This window comes from Falco cherrug, chromosome 12, assembly GCF_023634085.1.
Source record: "Falco cherrug isolate bFalChe1 chromosome 12, bFalChe1.pri, whole genome shotgun sequence".
In the NCBI taxonomy this organism is placed as follows: Eukaryota; Metazoa; Chordata; class Aves; order Falconiformes; family Falconidae; genus Falco; species Falco cherrug.
The window spans coordinates 8,384,593-8,404,783 of NC_073708.1; the positions used below are offsets into that span (position 1 = coordinate 8,384,593).

The 20,191-nt window shown below is 42.0% G+C and overlaps 1 protein-coding gene across 2 annotated transcripts in view; it reads right to left on the bottom strand.

The window, feature by feature from the left end:
• The window catches only part of KIFAP3 (kinesin associated protein 3), a 71,213-nt gene extending 51,568 nt beyond the window's left edge, over positions 1–19,645 (bottom strand). For both annotated transcript variants that reach the window (XM_055724884.1, XM_055724885.1), the window contains exons 1-10: positions 19,494–19,645; positions 14,582–14,713; positions 13,160–13,314; positions 11,973–12,028; positions 11,316–11,457; positions 9,693–9,792; positions 8,818–8,942; positions 8,347–8,445; positions 7,504–7,682; positions 5,029–5,191 (exon numbers count right to left, since the gene is read on the bottom strand). In XM_055724884.1, coding sequence (XP_055580859.1) covers positions 5,029–5,191; positions 7,504–7,682; positions 8,347–8,445; positions 8,818–8,942; positions 9,693–9,792; positions 11,316–11,457; positions 11,973–12,028; positions 13,160–13,314; positions 14,582–14,713; positions 19,494–19,525 — 1,183 coding nt within the window. In that variant the 5' untranslated portion in view covers positions 19,526–19,645. The remainder of the gene's footprint in view (positions 1–5,028; positions 5,192–7,503; positions 7,683–8,346; positions 8,446–8,817; positions 8,943–9,692; positions 9,793–11,315; positions 11,458–11,972; positions 12,029–13,159; positions 13,315–14,581; positions 14,714–19,493) is intronic.
• Between the last annotated feature and the right edge of the window lie 546 nt (positions 19,646–20,191).

Consider the following 20,191-nt stretch of genomic DNA (forward strand, 5'->3'; position numbering starts at 1 on the left):
CCCAGCATACAACTGTTTGGCAATTCTTTGATTGCTCATTAAACCTAGCTTGTAAAGAACGGAAAAATTTCAGAGGAATTTCAGCAGTTTCCAGAAAAGATTTTACATAATAAAACTCTCTAAAATTCTATCAATGAACCTAGTGAAGATGGACTCTCCAGCGAGGACCAAATCAGACTGTCAAAGTCGCCCTCTGCTCTATCTCCAGCTTAAATAAAGAACTCGGAGTTTGGAATTTGCAAACTATGGCACAGCCCTTAGACTTTTGCATAAGATCAGGTGCCTACTACTTCTCAGTGTACTGACATTTAGTCTTGGAACACTGAGAAATTGAGAACATCAGGCCAGGATACTCATATCAATAAGGCATATAGGCTCAATAAGTACTGTGACTGCCAAAACTGTACCACTGCAACTTGGGACTGATCGCATTGTATCTCAGCATGCGGTATAACACACACTCATTTACTTGCCTGAATACAAATCCACAAAGCCAATTCTCTTTCAGTCACTAATATGTATTGGAAAACGTAACCCAAGATATTTACCACCACCCAAAATCTTTTTGAGGTTGAACACCTTGGCACTGTGCAACACTTTCACAGCCACATGCACAATCCTTCTGCACTCCATGTCCCATTTGGGCCCAATTTGCAATTGGTACTGGTTTGTGACCTGCCCACTTTTCAGCTCACCAATACCCGTGTTCAGTCAGCCCTCGATTTTCAAGAGCAGCTAGCAACTTCAAGCAACCAAGGAGACACACTTCAGTCTGACTTGCGAGCGTAACAGGTTTACATTCTTTAAGCATGGCTTGCTCTGGGAAGTGCATGAAAAGAAAATGGCATTTCAAGACAATATGCATTCAGTACACCTAAGAACAATCCAGCAGCTCAAAGGGATGAATGCACACATCATAGAAAAAAAAAGTTTGCTCCCTGCATGCAGCCAGACAGACTCCTTTTACCCTTTGAGCTGCAACACAGTTCCCACTGCAACAGCTTTTGCACCATTCCCTATCATTCATAACCTTGTGAGAGGAATAACTAACTCAAAGGTGGACCCAGGAACTGAAGTACTGCCTGCCACACCTGCATACTGCCAGGAGCTCCTTCTGAAAAAAGGTCCACCAAGAAGTCTGCAGCCTGCCATAACACACACAGCAGCACTCAGCTGGTTCTGCTGTACAAACTTCCTGCTGTTCTCATGGAGAATGGAGAACTATTTGTCTCGCTTCACAAAGGCTAAGAAACCACTCAGAACCAGCACAAAATAGCACCCTTATTAGAATAATATGAATCACAAGCTGTGCGTGTATTTAAGAGAGCTGTACTAAAAATTTTGTATTTGGTTTGGCCAGTTAACTGAAAAACAAAGTGGATTTGGTCCAAACAAGGAGTGAGTTTTTTTCATTCTTCCTTATAGACAATGTTTTCTTCCGTTTGTTGCCAGGGCATTTACTTTAGGAACCAATCACACATCCAGGGGAAGAATTATGAAAAAGGGTAACGTTTCCCTTCTGTCCAGTGGATAAGCATTCCTAGGGATAAAGGATGTGAATGTGTTTATTCTTGAAGTTAAGCTCTACTTTTCTCCCTTTCAGTGAGAATACTTTTCCACGAGCTAATATGCTAACCACCACAGTACTGTCTGTATTCAGAGCAAAACATTCCTCCACTCCACTTCACTTAAATATATGATGTAAAGCAAATGAGAGCACTGCAAGAGTGAAGCAAGCCTCCACAGAAGAGTCTATAGCGTGCTGCTTTGGTCTCTACTTCTGAGGTGATGATTAGAAGGCACTGAATCTGTGTTTTCCACATTTCAGGCAAATGTCTAGCTTAAACCACTTGGTGAATTCACATGAATTCTCACCTTAGTCCACTGAAGCCATACTTCACTGACACATAAAGCATTCACAGAGAGAATGTATAAAAAAGAAAGATCAGTCCAAATACAATTTCTAAGTATTAAAGCAAAGCCACCAGCACCAAAAAAAAAGTTCTCCACAAAGCCCTGGTGACTCAACAATTACAAGGGTTTTCTTAAAGAACTGAAGGCGCACAAAACAAAATCTCTTCTCATACCCTCTAAGCAGCATGCGTATGGAGAAACATAAATACAGCAGGCCACAGCTCATAGGCCTCCACAGCTTTGTTCCAGCTTCTGATCTCAAGTCTGAAGCCAAATTTCCCTCAACTGCACCCAGTTCTTTGAGATCCAGAACACAACAAAGGCCAGCTGTAGTTGATTAACTTGGGTGCCCAGAGAGCGCAAGAGGAGTCTTATATACAATACTTCAGACTTGTGAAGAGAAGCCGCAAAAACTAGCAAGTGGTGTTGACTGGCAAAGCTACATGGGGAAGCAGGCACTGGCACTATTAAAAAGGAAACCAAGACTAAGCAGAATTTCTCATGCCCATGCTTTCAACAACAGCCTCAACACTCTGGAGTAAAAGAAAGAAGATGGTCCTTCTCCAACATATCCATGCCATACTGAGTCCGTTCCCAATAGCTCAGTTGAAGCTGGTCCAACTCCTCTGCTTCCAGCCTCCACCTACATTTAGAGCCTTCCTGCACCCAAGCCACTAAATGTCCCTTGGAAAAACAGCATATCTTCCAGAACTGCAGACTGCAACCACCTCACTGCTCAGCCCTAAACCGCTGTCTGACAAATCCTGTCCTTTAATTCTTTGCAATCTCAACTCTCCCTTTAAACACCTACTACACTCATCTCAAACCCAATGCTAAAGACTCAAACACACAGCATGCACAAATGTTAAATTTCAGTAGGCTGAGTCAACAAACTTGACCTCTTGGCATTAGGAGCTGTATGGTAACTTGTCAACAGCTGTTGAGGTGTGTTAGCACTTTAAGGTGACCTGCAAATGTAAGCCGAAGGGTACTGACTTGAATAATGTGTGTTTAATACCCAAGTAACCCATATAAAAGGGGCATCTGGCACACGATTATTTTATTATCAAGGTTGCAGGCTTCCCTGAGACAGGATACACAAAGTGATGTATTTGAGAATTATCTGAATAACCATATGAAGAAAAAAAGTTTCACAAATCACAGAGCTGGCTTAAGAAACAAGTAATACACAGTATTTCTACGTACATTTTCTAACCAGCACACTGTAAAACAAGTATCAAGAATTTCTACAGGGAGGAGCTAGGGCAAACAGCACATGCCTCCATGCCAAAAAAAAAAAAAAAAGGATCTGACTTCCAAGTCAAGCAAGGAAAGAAGAATCATCCATGGACCCACATGGACAGTGAAGCTTCTGGAAGTACTAGCAGAAGTACTAGCAGAACTTGCCGTAGATTACCCTAACAGCCACTTCAGGAACAGACTGCAATTTTAGCAGCCGGTTCTTCTGAGCTAAACAGCCTTCTGCACAAGCCTACTTACAAGTCCAAGAGAATGGTGTTTGAAGAGAAATTGTCCTCTCCACGTTAGAATTGGACACTGGAAAGCAGATTTTTAACTGGTGAGTTTAGTCTGACTAATATTAAATGGAGAACAACTGGAAGCAGGGACTTCTCTCAGTAATTTGTATTGTGCCATTGCTTGGCGTGACAAGCACCCAGAGGCCCTAGCCTTCAACCACAGTGCTAGAACGAAAGAAACAAGTTCCTGCTTCAAAAAGCTTACAATGCAAGCTGAACCAGACTACCTAGCTCCTCTCTCAAACAAGAAGAAAATATTATTTCCTGACCAGCTCCACTTCTCAGTTTACTGCCAAATAACATTGTCGTGAGGGGAAGAAAAAAAAAAAAAAGTATAATGAAGAGAGAGATTCCAAATGCCATTTTTCTTCTCCCTCCTAGCTCAGCCCAGAGGAGGACATCAAGTGCAAACATGGATGTGGGGCAGAAAGCATAAAAAAAAAAAAAAAGTCTGAGGCATTTCAGGATATATCAGGTAGCTGTTATATTAATCAGCAACAGGATTAAGGCTTCCAAACCAGTGTAAGTTTTCATGGTATTAACTTGTATAGTAAACAGCAATAAGGTCATGTTGAGGCTGAATATAAAACTGAGAAGGCGAACAACCCTATGAGACTATACAAAGCTAGAGGAGAAAGCTCACAGACTCACCATTGCATTTCACTTGTTCCAACCACATCTGCATACACTGGCTGCACTGGACTTAGGCACATCCCAAACCCAACATATCTCAGAAAGCTTTAATGACATCTTGCACCAGTGTTTCACACAAGATCCTCAAACTCCCACTTCAAAATGAGCGCTCAACAATTCTGATGGCCAAATCCTGCTAAACTTTTAGTGTATCTACTGGAGTGGCCTCTAGATAGCATCAGCCAAAAAGCACACAAGGAGCAATAAAATATCCCTCCTGAGAACTCTAGCTTATAACAATGATCAAATTAGACAATCCTCTGCTTTTCCCAAACTCATTATGTTCTCCATGGCTGTCCCTCACAGCCAACAAGAAGTTTCACTTGTATCTGAAGTACTCGCATGATTTTACGCGACTTACAGACTGTCAAGCTGAATGTCTAAAAAGTAGTACTGCCTAGAGTTGAAGCTGACAAAGCTGGGAAATTTTTAATCTATCTGGACCATTAAGGTAACAAGAGACAGCAAATATATCAAGCTTCACAATATTTTTTTAATTTTTTAAAAAGGTAGTTGGTATCCCATCAGCAAAGCTCTGTGAAGTTGCTGGCTGTTTTTCCTGGGTGCTCCCCCAGTACTACCAGCATCACCCACGTGTCAGTTCACATGGTTTTCAGGTAGCTATCAGAGTTATTTTTAAAGACCAGAAGACTCATTCAACAGTTTAACAGAACCCAACAATAAATCTGCTGGGAACCATGTAATTAAATTTCCACTTAAACCTGCATCTGAAAAGATGGTTTGAATGATAAAAAGTTAGTAGTGAGAAAGTTCTTTAGCAAAGAGAAAAGTGATGTAGCAACTTCTACGCACACTCTATCATGACGCACACAGTTTCACTATCCCTGCTGAAACATCTATATTAGAACAAAAGAAAACATACCTAGAAGTGCAGTGAGTTTGGGAAGCAGACCGACTTGTACCATTTTATTTCTTAGGCCTGTGTCAAAGGAGAGATTTAATAAGAGTCGAAGAGTGATGTTCAGCAGGTCTTCATGTTCACAGGGTACCATTTTCACAAGTTTTTCAACAATATCCATTTCAACCTGCATATCAATAAAAACAAAAATCTGTAAGCCATCCAAACGTAGGTTTCTCTTCAATGTAAAAGCCCTCTCTGTGTTATATGTTCACACCCATGTGTATGCAAATACATATCCAATTTGTACCCACAATAGTGACTGTCAACACGTTTTCATCTGAAGCAACTTTGGTTATGTCTTTGTGGTTGAAGTCTTCTAGATCGGTTCAAAACCTTTTTTGAATCCAAAGAGTTCAGATATCTTAGAAATATTCCTCACAGTTGGAATACTGCAAGAATCTGGTCGAGACATCACTTGCAAGACAAAATTTTGGGAGGGCTGAGAACTCATTTAAACTCAAACACAAGCAGCCCTGGAGCAACTAACATTACAGCCGAAGAGATACCCAACCAAGAAAGGCAGAAAATTGGCATCCAGAAAGAATTTGAGACCTCTCATTATGAATTTCAAATGAACCCCTAGACAGAACTTTGCATGTGCTCTCAGAAGAGGCATACCATCCTGTACATTAATTTAATAAAAGCATGAAAATAATCCTGAAACATGTATCACTTTCAAATTAAGAAGTGGAATCCAGGAACTGAGAAGTGGTATCAGTTCCTGAGATCGTGTTCCCTTTACCAGCCAGAAAAGACATTTGAGCATTGACTGGCAAGACTTCAGAAAGTTTTTTATCATCTTTTAAGCATTAAGCAACATTTTTCTGCTTTTATTTGACATAACCTTTTAAATGCATTCATTTTCTGTTTCCCAGAACCTTCTTTGGCCAGAAGGAGCACATAAAATTACTTTGCATTCATCAAACTTTTGCATGTATGTAACTAGCCTTCCAGTTATACACACAACAGAATGAATACTAAGAAAAGAAACTACAGCTCTCCCCACACGGCATCAAACAACTGACTGGATACCTTTGATCAAAAATAATCAGATAGCACGAATTCCTACTTCACTGTTTTGAATTTAATACGGCACTTGAATACCAAAGGAAAGAATGTGCTATAAATATACATAGATTATTCAGTTTTACTTGAAATCGGATGTTGCACAACTAATCTTGCTTCATTTTGCCTTTGACATTTTTGTGTTATTGCTTAATATAAATATTAGAACACCTTCTCCATTGGTAGGTTCTGTGGAGAAAAACGTATTGTGTCTATTGTCAGTAAGAAATGCTCAAACAGACAGCTGACCTGAAGCATACAAACCTTTTCAAAAGTCTTTTCAAAACTGTTAAAACACTGCAATAAAATAAATCTAACAATTTTGTTTCATTTGTCTTTCTACTAAATCAAGTGGAATGCAAAAGTGTGCCAGCAAATCAGTGGGCTGGAGAGCTAATTCTTGTTTTCCTAAAGTCCTTCAGGGCATTACACAAGTATAAACTAAACCAATGCCCAATCATCTAATAAACAGTCTACATTCCCCCCCAAAAATGCATGCTTGGTGTCTGACTTTTGTTAAGAAATCGGATACCCATATATAAATAAGGGAAGATACCTCTTGCCTGCAGTGTTTAGTGCATAGACATTCAAATGACAGTTCCAGTAACAAAGATACAATTAATTTCCTATTGCATTTACACAGATATTTTCATCTCACAATCTAAGTGTAACATTAATCTCCGATTACCTCTTTGATAAAAAAAAAATTATTTTCATTTATCAAACTGGCATAAAGGCACAGAAATGAAAACATGTATCTACTAAAAGCCATCAAGAAATCAGTAAAGAAGATACTGGGCTAGAGGCTAAAGAGAAAAAATAGCTACAATTTCAGAAGTTTGAGACTTCATCTAAAAAAGTTTATGATGAGCAACACTGCCTCCAGTTCTTACGAGCCACTGGCAGCACGAAGGAACAGTTGTGAGGTGCCTTTGAAGACCAAGCTGACCTATGAAATATGAAAAATAATCTAGCAAACTGCAAAAGGATAACTGCCTCTCCCTCCCAGACAATACAGGGCAGAGGCAGTATGTTGTCAAAAGAGTCTAGTTTGAGGGCAGGGTCATGGGCATCTCCAGCAGTGGGGCTATGACAAGACTTTGGGGCGCTGGCTTCAAAATTTGGAATTTCCTATATCGTATTTTGAGGTAGCTTCACTGTATGGCATGACAGTTCTTCAAAAATTATTGCAGTATGTTACACTGGATGTTGTACTTCTTTTCTTTTACTCATTTTACTAGTAACAAAGTAGGATAATCTGTGCTACAGATATTTAGCATGGGGACAGAGATGTCTCCCGCTTCCCTCCAACCGCACAGTTTTCAGAGTCCATACCTTTCTGATATTGCAGTAGAGTGCTATGAGCCTTACCATATCATTTTTGTTCTCCATAAAAATGCTGAGTTTCTTCAAGAAAGATACAACCAGGATAAGCAGCTCAAAATTATCACGGTCCAGTGCTTTCACTAACATATGGACAATGTTCTTGTTTCTCATCTTCAGCTCAGTGCGAGTATCCTCAGCAAGATTTAGGAGCAGGTAAAGTGCAACTAACAAAGTCAAAGACAAATTACAACAACAGATCAAAGACAACAGAACTAACAAGCCTCTATATACACATTAAGTGCTTAAGACTTTCAAAAGTATTCAGCTCCCTGCCCAGTGCCTTTCGAAGGAAACTGACCATGAATGCTTTTTATTCTCATTTAGAAAGCATTTAAATGATTAATTCTAATAGTGGCTTTGAAAGTAATATAAAATCATGTTCACTAGAATCTGTTTATATTCCAATGGGAACTATTGAAAAGCTATGCCACTCGGATAATTTCAACCTAACATTAAGCTTATTTTAGTACAAAAACTTAAATAAGCAGAAGCTATTCAATGTGAGTCAGATACAGGCCAAGTTAAAAAAAAAAAAAATCAAATGTACACAAATACTCAGCGCCGCCCAAACCAACATATCATGAGCAAAGAAAAGTGGATCACTTTTGCTATTTTTCCCCTACGACTGTCTGACAGTATGCTAATGATTTTTAAAGTGATCTATCAATCTGATTAAATACTCATCTTTTCCCTATTCTTTGGCAATGCTCTTCCATATTCATCCACGCATTTAGTATGTTTAAGACATCCTGGTTATGAAAAGCGTCTGATAGAACCCTCTATACACATTCACTAACAAGGAAATAATTTCCTGTTTGGATTTGGTACCTCTGAGCAGCTGTTCCTGCTTGACAACCAGTCCTTGATATTTCTTGTACGTTTTCTCATAGTCCTTTTTCAAGGTTTGATTTTCAGGATCTTCATCAAGTAAATCACAAAAGTTAAGGAGTTCAGATAAATGTTACAGAGCCTAGATGACTGTGTATTGTCCTCAAAGGTGTTATTCATTCACTAGTAAAAAGCAAGAGATCTATGGAACAGCAACTATAAAGACACTACCTTAGCAACAACTTGCTACATCTGTAATATACAGCATTATTTTTTTTCTTCGCCTAGTCCTGGATGTATTACATCCTAATAGGCAGCACAAACATTCTTAAGACATACTGCTGATAAAACTTTTTTTTCTTGTGTTGTTTTAGTAACTACAGCTTAGTTGCTGTACGCTCATCTCATATAAGCCAACAACAGCTATCAAGTCAGAAGCCATCAAGCTGCCCCAGCATATCAAAAGGATATCAGCTTTCTTCTTTTTAGCAAGTTCTTCCTGCCAAAGCTCATGTCTCTTCAGTTCATGGTCTATGATATTCATACACAAGGCTCCAATTTTGTAGTGTGTTATTATTCCATGAAATTGAGAAAAACTACATTGAAGAAAACACATCTGTGAGAAAAAAAATAAATACAAACCACCCCAAATCTGTTTTGACATCTATGGTAGCAGTGCCCCAACTCTGCATCACTTGTATTAAAAAAAGGTATTTACTCTGTGCCCCATTATAACACTTCTTTATTGGAAAATTATTACAAAACAAGAACAATTCCTGAAAACATGAATATTTTTTCCAAACTTGTGGAAAAACAAGCAACAGTTTTCTGTTCCAAGTCAAAATAAAAGCACATTCCAATTTTCATGCATAAAGGAAAATCCAATCAGCCCCACTTTTCATAATATAAGTGTTTCAGAGGACCGTCCACTCACCGTTAATATCATAGAGGTCTAAAATCAAGTTGCAATGCAAATTCTGTTTGAATTTTTTCTAGGCAGGGTATGCTGAAACACTGGTATATCTAAATAAGAGCAAGCACCCATTTCAGTTTTTAATACTGTTTCTTCCTTGTAGGAATGCTGAAGAAATTAAAAGCTGGCAGCTCAGCCTGTAAGCTATGGGTCAGAATCCTTACTGGTTTCTTTCTGGCTCTGCTACACACTGCCTCACCACGGGGTTCTTTTTTGTGCCTCCATTTTGTCACTTGTAACAAGCATGTTTCTCTCTCAACAAATTTTTTGCCCGTTTCAGCGAGGTTTTACACTGCCATGCAGAAAGCAAATGAAAAGCCACTAAGCAGAGAGAAGTTTCTTATGTTCCTATACGCAGAGGCTCTGCACTCACCTTGAAAAGCAGAAGAAAATATAAATTATATTGGTAGCAAGTTCCACGCTTTGTTTCCAGTCCTCCCTCAACACTCTAGCCAATGCACCCAAGGCAGTTTCTGAAGTGAAACAACATTTAGATAAGCATCAGCATTTCACTTCCCTGTTTTTGTATTGTGAGACTTAGAATTTGAATACACCTTATTCCACATATATCAAGTTTTCCAATGGAAGATTTTCAGAGGTACCTCATTTTAACAGGTAACACTGCTCACAAGTTCTGTTTGGAGATGTTACTAAAATAGAGTACCCTGGGTGGTCATCCACTTGCAAACCATAAGAGGTGACATGCAAGGGAACTGCAACCTAACACCAAGGTCAACTTAAAACTACTACTAAACTGAAGATCTTGTGGTCTCTGCCAGCTGCATGTTGCATACTACACTGTGGCTGCCTACTACACTACTACCCCTACCTAAAACCATTACTTTTACTTCCAAATCCCCTTAAAATTCTACCTTGACAACTATCGTTTTTCATGCACTTCTATTTATTTCCCTCCCCATAGCAACTGTATTATTTAATGATTTTATTTATATTTCCTCTTGTCATGCTTCAGGTTACTTTTCCTCTCTGAATCACTTATCTTTTCTGTTCACTTTCCCCTATCTAGTCCCTCTTCATGTACACCATGTTACACGATCAGAATGAGAAAAGCAGCAGCTGGCAATTTCAAGCACTGGAATATTCACAACAACTCATGGGGACACGCCATTATTTGATGGCTTACTATTCCCCTTCATTTCCAATTCTTACAATAATCTTGCTTACTGACATCACAGGATGGGTTGAGTACATACTGGAGTAACCATTTACTTGAGGAATGTGGGAGTACAAGAGCTCAGTAAAGGAGACAAAGGGAACAAGTTAAAAAATTAACTGAATTAAGGCACTAACCTACCATCATTTCAGAAGTCTGGTTTAGATTGCCCTTATCTTTTGTTTGTCTGACACCTTTACAGAGTGTAAGGTCCTTTTTTGCCTCAGAAGAAAGGGACAATGGGAAATAATAATGCATATACATGTACACATATGTATTTACCAACACACACTATTCCACACTGATGTAGCTCTCAAAATGCACATGGGACAGCACATACGTATGCAGACACAAAATGACAGCAATGTGAATGTGCTATCATGCATTCCAGTAAGATTTTAAAATGGATCCATAAGCAAAAAGAGTATGGTGTGCTAGTGAAATACTTGGGTGATACACCCATATACAATTTATTAATTCTCTTGGAAACTAGACACCTAAACTTATGTCAGCCTGCAAACCCCAGTTTCAAAGCAAGCTTCCTGATCTTCAGGATATAACACTACATTCTCTTGTTCCAGCAGCAATGCCAAATGAAGTTAATTTAGCATCAAAGTAACTAGGTTCAGAAAAAACAGATGAAGCCTGTTGAGGGCAGGACAATTTCTCTTAGGCCCACCTAAGAACAATCTAAATGGCATCCATTTGTAGACAGATCCAACTGGGCTTTGACAGCCAGCTTATTACATACTGAGAAGCACAGCCTAGCAAGTTAGAGAAAATCCCAAATTAAGAGAAGTTACCATTTGTTTTTAAAATTACCATTGATAAGCAGTTCTTCCAAATTATCAGGATTCCTAGCCAGCTGCAGGATGAGGGCAGAGCCACGCACCTTGTCAGGGATGTCCTCATACAGTAACTCAATGTACTCATCCATGTCATTGATGTTGGCAACTTCGTCAATCTGAGAGTAGTCGTAAACAAGGGTTTCACAGAGAAGGACAGATGTCAATTCAACGCAATCAATCACAACATTATTCAATCACAAGACAAAAGAGTGCACACCTTTGAGTTAAGATCTTAGGAAAAAATAAAATACAAGGAAAAAAATTCAACATATCCAGAATCACTGCCAATGAACACCAGGAAATCTGAGAAGATTTAATTACAAAAAACAAAGGATGCTCAGACACAACTCCCTGTGTCCTGTCCGATGTTCCAGACCTCACTTGCTGTCCTGCTGCGTGTTATAGCTGGAGGGGGGGGGGGGGGGGGGGGGGCGGAAGTATGCAAGTCAAATATTTTACCCTTTATGGAGATAATTTTTATTCCATTGTGCAGTATTTCCAAACCAAGTTCTTTGTTTAAAAAACAAGCAGCAAAAAAACCTGAGAATTCAGCATTTCCTCTCCCCCCCCTCCCTTATATAACCACTTAAGTAAATGGGGTTTACATTTCTTTTCTAACACCAATATTTACCTCCATTCCTTCAAATGGGGGTGGATCTTTTGGCTTACTAGATTTCTCTTTTTTTTCTGTAAAGAAAAAGACATGGTTGCAGTTAAGTCACACATATTCACAGATGAAAAAAATACCCAGTATTCTCATAGTAAACATACTGGTTAAATCAAGGTCAAAGTCCTTTTGTGTTCAGCTGACCAGCCAAACTAACACAGCTAAGGTATGTCAGGTTCCTGAAGCGGAACAGCCCACAGGGAGCAAAATAAACCCTCAGATCCCTTTCAGCTATTCAGTATAAACAATCAGCTACAGCCCAGTCAGCTGGGGAGACAGAGGGTAACACACCTTAGTGCAAGCCAAGTGACAAAACTCACTTCCACAGTGACATACCTTAGCAGCTTTGATTCTGCCTGTACACTGTGGCAAAGCAGCCCTGTGATACACCAAGACATATATACAGAATAAAAGAGGGTAAACATCCAAAGCAGTTACAATTAGGGCATGTAAATAACATTAATCTTAGTTTTAAACTCATCCCATTAAGGTAAGAATCCAATTGAGAACAAAATTTACCGTTTTATGATTGCAAGGAGCCTTGCTAACCACAAAGTAATGCAGGGTCAGGTGTTAAATATGAAACTGTCCCCTGAGCAGAAAGTTTAAGACAAACTTAAGACATAAATAGGACCACCAGGATGCCAGGAACTTAAGAAGATGAGAGAACTACCCCAGGCAGTCTGCTACACTGTACCCAAGTCTGTTACACTCCGAAACTCCTCACTCCAGTTTTACAGACAGCGCAAATTCAGCCTAGCAACACTACCCTTGCAACAGGTGATGACAGATCTTTCTAGGGAGATACTAGTACAATCCCTTAATGTCACGGGCAAGTGCAGATGCAACATGAAGAGGCCGCACCAAACAGTGGAATCTCTACCTCTCAAGTCCTGCTATAGCACAGGGCAGCCAGTAAGAAGCATCCATACTAAGTTTAACTAACAAAAATATACACTTTGGTTGTTAGAAAGATAAGTCCCGCCCTCCAGTTTTCCAAGTGTGATTTAACTATACATCTTCCCCACTCTCATTACCCCTGGAGAAGTCATACATCAAGCAGGTTCGGATCTCAGCTAGAAAAACCTCACACAGTAGTTATTCGATGCTGAAGCAGCCGTCCCAAGCTACTTTGTTCCTGTATTATTTACCTTTTCCCACCGAGGCATCTCTGCGATTCTGCAGATAGTACAACAGCTGTTCTACCTCTGCAAGTTTGGAGGGGTGAATGAGCTTGCATTCTTCAACCACCTTTCGAGCCAGGGAAGCAATGTCTGTATTTGCATTAAGACTCTTCAGCCGAATGCTGCAACACAGATAGGTCTCTTCTCAGTTGTTAAATTTGTATATCTTCAGTCCTTCGATTTATGTTTACACAGTCATTAATTTCTTGAAGCAGAAATGTGATCCCGATACCCCCAAAGTCCATCCTATGGCTTACAAAGGAAATGCGAAAGCAGTGGCTCTCTACAACTCCAAATGGCAAGTAACTGTCAAACAGATTTGACAGAGCATAACCGTCCATCAGCTGACAAGCAGCAACACTAAATGCAGCTGTACAAACAGATCCCTTGTAACTGCTGTAAGACACAGCAGCCAGTAATTTATTTGCAATACACCCCCAAAAAAAGCACACAGGACTGCAAAGTAGTACTGCATACACAAAAAAACCAAAATGAGAAATGGCTATGGGTGTTGACTACACAGGAAGGTTCCGTTGTGGTGCCTGCAGATGCAGTGTCAGCAGTCTCCCATAGATCTGTCAGACCTGCAGTCAGGTCCACAAGCAATGAGCAGTAAGAAATCTCTGTGGGCACTAACAATAGGATGGATCAAAGGAATTCCACCATATTGCAGATGCAAGTTATGTTGATTCATCTGAAAAAAGATGAACATTTCTGATATCTGATATTTAAGACAATTTAAGGATTCTCTTCACCCCCCCCTCAATTATTCTTCTTACATTGCATTCAGACAGGTAGCTACTTCAGCTCAAATTTTCAAGAAGAATTCAGTATAGAGACAAAACCCAGGAAATGTCCAAACTTGCAGCTTGGAAACTAAATTTATGATAATTCTGTGGGCTTTTCCAATGGGGAATATTTTAATGCTCTTAAAAGAGAAATACTAGGCAAAACTAAAACACAGGTATTATAGTGAAATCACTAGCAGGGGTGACAGATCAAAACAACAGGAGAGCCAACAGCTAAAGCATAAGGCTGTCAGAAGGTTCAATAGTATTGCTTGCTCCAACATTAACCATCATTTGAGTAGGAACCAATCACTTCTCTCTACTTCAAGTTCTCACCACATAAAATGGGAGTAATCACTTTTCTTTACAAAACACCTTAAAGTACACAGATGAAAAAGTTTACAACATGTGTTTTAGTTGTTAACTTTCCTAGGCACACATTGTTTCCTGGCTTCTAAACCCTCTGCTAATCTAGCACTGAGTTTTATAAAGATTAGAACATATTATTTCTTACAGGCTGTTGATGCTTTGAGTTATTGAATTTATGACTCTACAAAAAACAGAAAAAAACCCCTATCAGAACATGCTAAAATGACCTTACATTTTCTGACACTCCTTGCGCTCCCCCAGCATGGGGTCTCCCAGCTCTCCCAGAATCGTTGCTTCCACTTCATAGTGGACAATGAGGGCTTTCTCAGATGGATGAACATCTATGTTGCCTCCTTTTACCTTCCTGCCACAAATAATAAAAAAATGAGTTACTGATTAAATGAAAAGCTCAGAAAACATATCAGAACATAGATCAGTAATAGCCACCTGTCTCCTGTTCTATTCAGACCCTAAACCCAAGCACTGCCCTCCTTGCACACCATATTTCATTTCACACAGCTGTAGCAAAGCTTAGTGAGAGTGGCTTATCCTTAACTATTACCTCTAGTACGTACAGAAAGACCCAAGCCATTGGTGAAGCCTTAGTCACAGATGTAAGGAAGAAACAGGATAAATCTTTGATTTCTGAGTCTCCCAGCTCTCTTAAGGAACTACAATCAGGAAGAAGATGCATTTCACAGAGGTGGTGAATTTCCCAGTTGATTCCCAATTACATTGTCAGTATTGAGAAATCTTCTGCTAATGACATTGATCTAGTACAGTCATTTACAAATGGAAATTTTTCCTCAAGGACTCACCTGGCTAAATCTTAACAGTTAAAAAACCTACCAAGAATGAATTCAAAGTAATTTGTATTTCAAATTAACTATTCTCTCCTGAAGCACTAACATCTTTGCTATGTTCTTTACCTCACTGTGTATGTTGCCAGGCTCAGGGGATTACCAGATCAACAGCTGCCATCAACAGGTATAAATTAAGCATGTTTACCTGCTTTTCTACAGCTACAGATATTTTGGAAAAGCATTCTCCAGGAAAGCACTCTGGGTACATCACTGCCAAAAGGGCCTATCCTGCTCTCTCCTCCTTTGTGCCAGCAACCCCATGTCCACATAGATACAAGGCCATAAGGAGAGGCCATGGATCAAAGGCCATAAAAGATATATTTCATTTCTGTTTTCAAGCAATGGGAGAACCACATCCAGAGATTTTAGTTACACATTTCTGACTTTGGTGGTAAAGCTGACACTTGCCCATTTTCGCCTTGGTACTGCCAACAGAGTATGTACAGCCACACCACAAATCAGGCTGCTAAAACACCACAGACGAAAAACAACTCCCTAATGTGGGTTTGGGTTTTGGTGTGTGGGTGGGGTTTTTGGTTTGTTTTGGGGTTTTGTTTGGGAGTTGGGTTTTTTCAGACAGATCATGTCAATAAACAGATTTACAGGTGGCTTCACCAGTAGTTTTATCAGCATAAATGAGACAGCAGCTAGCTATGGCATTGGGACAAATAGACCAGGGAAATCTACTTCAGCCTCACAGTGCCGGAAACATTACCAAATCCGGATGCAGCCTTCAGTGTAATCACTCTCTTCAGAGAATATTTGCAATGTGTGTCTCCATCTACCCCACTAGTATGGTGGCAGCTTTTCCTTCTGCAGAACAAAACTGCAAAAAATTTCTTTTTCTTGAGATAGAGCTGCCCAAAAAAACCCACAAACCACAGAAAGGTCTGCTGTGGGAAACAAAAAGTCTAGTTCAAGTACCAGCCTTACAAGGGCATAAAGCTACCGGGCAAACAAATACAGCTCACTGCTAAAGAGCAGCATCTTCCTTGATGAGATTGTAGCAGAACTCCATTTAACACTTAATATTTTTTTGAAGATACTGGTGGTTTTTTCCCTTTAGTGGTACTTTGAGGCGAATGCTTCACTACAGACTGTTCTCACAGAGTCCAGCCTTGCAGGGCTGAAAGCTTACAGCATATCTATTTCAGAAAAAACTGGCTCTTGCTCCTTACCCCCAAAAATATTTCCCCCATATTTAGACCTACCAGGAGATCCCAACCACAAATGCTCCTCCTGACAGTCAATCCTCCATTAAGTGACAGCTTGGTAATATTTAGGGATAAAAAGAACAAGATTGGTAGAGAAGTGGCCCGAAGGAGTTCAGCATAGTTCTACAAGAACTAAGGTGAACTAACAGCTCATAATTGCCAAAAGGATTAGATCTTCCCATGTCTTCCCTGCTCCTGGCAGTCACCTTGGTTCAGCGTGAGGGCTTGTCAAACCCTTTCACGGCCAATTCCAGCAATCCAACAGAGAACGCTTCATGTTTTGGGTAGACAGAGTTTTTCAGTGCGTTACTTAATTCAAATGCTCTATAGAAAGGGAATAACGCTTCTGTAAAGGGCTAAAGAGGGGTAAAGAGGAAGGAGTGAGACCTCCTTCTTCTGGCAGCAGTAAACCACTGATGAGCTTAGCAAACCAGCAGAACCTCAGCTTAAGACTGCTTAAAAGGTTTTAGCATTTCCCCTGTTTAATTCTGTCCTTAAGAGGAACAGATGGGTAAGCTGAAGAATTTAGAGCCACAGAGATTTTCTGCCCTCTCACATTGACAACCACCATCATTACTTGAGGTATTTCCTAGCTAAGAGTCACAAATCTGTTCACATCCAAGTTCCCCCTCTGATAAAAATATTACCCTGTGAACTGCTTGAAGACCTATACTAAAATGCACTACCCAGCTACTGAAGTTGTTTTCCGTTTGGAAAACATTGCATTCAAACTGCCAGCATCACTCAAAAAAATTATTTAAAAAAAAATATTTAGAGAAACAATCCCCCCTCGAATCAACAAACATGTTTTACCGATTTTCTGTCCATCTTGAGTTTGTAAGTCACTTCCTAAAACATTTAAAAATACAGACATTCTTGTAACTGGTAGAAGCAGCAATGCACTGGGGAGCTCTCACACATCAGCCTATCCTTTCACTTCAATTCACTGCCTGCTTCATCAACAAGAATCCTGCTGTATGAACGGTTTAAAAGAGGAAGGCCTTTTCTACAGACAAAAGCCGTGCTAGCTGAGCTGACATAACCGAAGCTGGTGTGTGAATAACCCTTTATTAATTCCTTCAGGGGGCAAAAGCAAAACCAAACTATCCTAATTACAAGTGGCACAAACTGCATACATGGATAAGGCTGAAAATCTAATAACAAATCCCAGCAAGTCAGACTTGGTGGGAGGATGACTGACTGCTCGTGGAAGATGACAAAGGGAAATAGGGATCAGAGGAGCATTAGACTTGCACGCAATCCTAGTCACGTTACACAGCACAACAGATGTTTTTTGGTTTGTGCTCCCTAAAAAGACAGAAAACTCAACTTTTTGCAGGGATGACTACAAAATAAAGAAGATTTCTCAAAAATCACATAAAATGGCACAAACAGAACACGCAAGGCTAAAAATAGGTGCTGCTTTAAAGTTACAGCTATTTATTTAATTACAAGTAGCCATTTGATTTTTATCTGTCATCACATTTATATGACAGAACTAATGTTCAAAGATTATCAAGAAGTTTTTTTCTCCATTGTTTCTATTTATGGGTCTTAATATGTGGTATATGAGCAAAGGGGGGAAAAAACCCAACAAACCCTAGCCAGCCTAAACAGCAAGTTTATATACTTGTAGCAGCAGTTAATAACTGGAAAGAAATAAAAAAAAAAATAATCAAAAACCAAAGAAAGAGCAGGAACTCCACAGGACTCAAGATGTCATGGATAAAATCACCCACATGGCAAAAAAAAGAGTGACAGTGCTCACACATCACATCTTAACACAGGCCTAGATGGCCTGACATCTTCCAGGATTGCTAGCACTTTTGCTCTGAAACAACTGATGGAGATTCAGTAGTTGTCTACACATACCCTATTCTTTAGGCTGACTGGTCTCACAGAGAAGACAGACGGATAAAGGCACCATTCATTCATCATATCTTCAACATCACACTGAGATCAGCCAGCTTTACACACCACAGTTCCTCCCAGGTCCATCCCAACTCCCAAACCATTCAATTCATCCCAACTCATTGCCTGCCCCGCCCCCCCCCATCCCCTCCCCAATCTGCCATGCCATGCTCTAACATCTCCCCCAAATCAGTTCATCTTTCCCAGCTGCACCCTGAACCTGCCCTTATTGCCTCACATTCCCTCCCCTGGTCCCTAAAGCAACTACCTGCCCTATCCCAACACCCACACAACCCTCCTCACTCATCACCTAACAGCATCTATTACACTCCTCCCAACTTGCTGCCACCTCAGTACATCACCCCAAACACAGACCATCAAGGGCCACCACAGCCACCCCCACACCAGTGCATCCCTCCAAACTACCACATTCCGTTACCACCAGCACGCCATCTCTCAAGCTACCCTACACCCACTTTATCACCTTCACTCATTCCCTAACCCAGCCTCCTGAGCCCCCTGCCCACCAGCCGCCCCTCAGCCTGCCCCAAACACGACTCCCATTCAACAACCACTCACCCCAGCACCTCCCACCCACACCATAACCCCCAGCCATACCATCCCAATCCCTCCACCCACCTCAGGATCTCCCTCTCAAAACACTCCCCATTCCCACCTCCCCACCCACAACCTCCCACCCATCCCCAAGCCAGCCCCCCCACCTGCAACACCTCAGCCCTAGGGCCCATCACCTCCCCGCTAACCCTTCCTACCCTCCCTGCCCCACAACTTCCCCCTCAGCCCCCACCACAGCCTCGGCTCCCTCATACCCCCCCACCCATAACCTCCCACCCAGCCCCCCCCATCTTCAACCCCTCAGCCCCACGCCCCATCACCTCCCCACCCCATAACTTCCCCCCCAGCCCCCACCAGAGCCTAAAACCCCTCAGCTCCCTCATAACCTCCCACCCAGCCCGGCAACACCTGTCTCCCACCCCGCAACCTCGCCCGCCCCACAGCGTCCCACCCGACACCGCGCCGCCCCTCAGGACAACCTGCCGCGCCTCAGCCCCACGCCCGGCCGCTACCACAACCTGCCGCGCCCCGGCCCCACAACAGCCACCCCCCCTCCTCCCCAGCCAGCCTCCCCGATTACCTCTTGAGGTACCGGGCGTCCTCGCCCTGCATGGCGGCGGGGAGGGGAAGGGGGGGGGGGGGGGGGAGGCCCCAGCAGGGCGCGGCCCCGCAGCGCTGCTGTTACCAGGGTGAGCGCAAGCCCCGCCCGCGGGCTCCGAGCGCGCATGCGCCACCTCCACTGCCCGCGGCGGCCACCGCGCACGCGCACTGCGCGGCCCCGCCACCCACCCGCGCCGGGGACGAAGGGGGGGGGCGCTGTCCCGCCGGCCTGAGGCGTGAGGCGCGAAGTGGCCTCCACACCCCGTGTCCGCCTCACTCGGAGGCCGCTGCACGAATCCTGCTGGCACCCCTGGATGTGCCGTGACATGATGGCTGGGGTCCCCCGTGCCCCTCAGGGTGCAATGGCAGGGCAACAGCCTTCACCTGCTGCGCCAGGTAAGACCCTGGGTCTGAAGCACTTATAGCACGGGGGGTGTAGCAGACCCCTCTGAGGGCCAGGGCTGTGCCACAGGCCTCTCAGCACCCCGCAGGGTCATTATCAAACCCCTATGGTGCCTCAGGTTTTGCCTGCGCCTTCACAGGAGGGCCAGTGGGACGTGGTGGCCTGCAGGCCCATTCAGGGCAGACCTAGTGAGGCTGGTCCCCCAGCAAAGTTAACGGCACTGAGGAAAGTGGGTGGGGGCCCAGGTGAGGCATGGCCACAGGTCCATGAGCCCT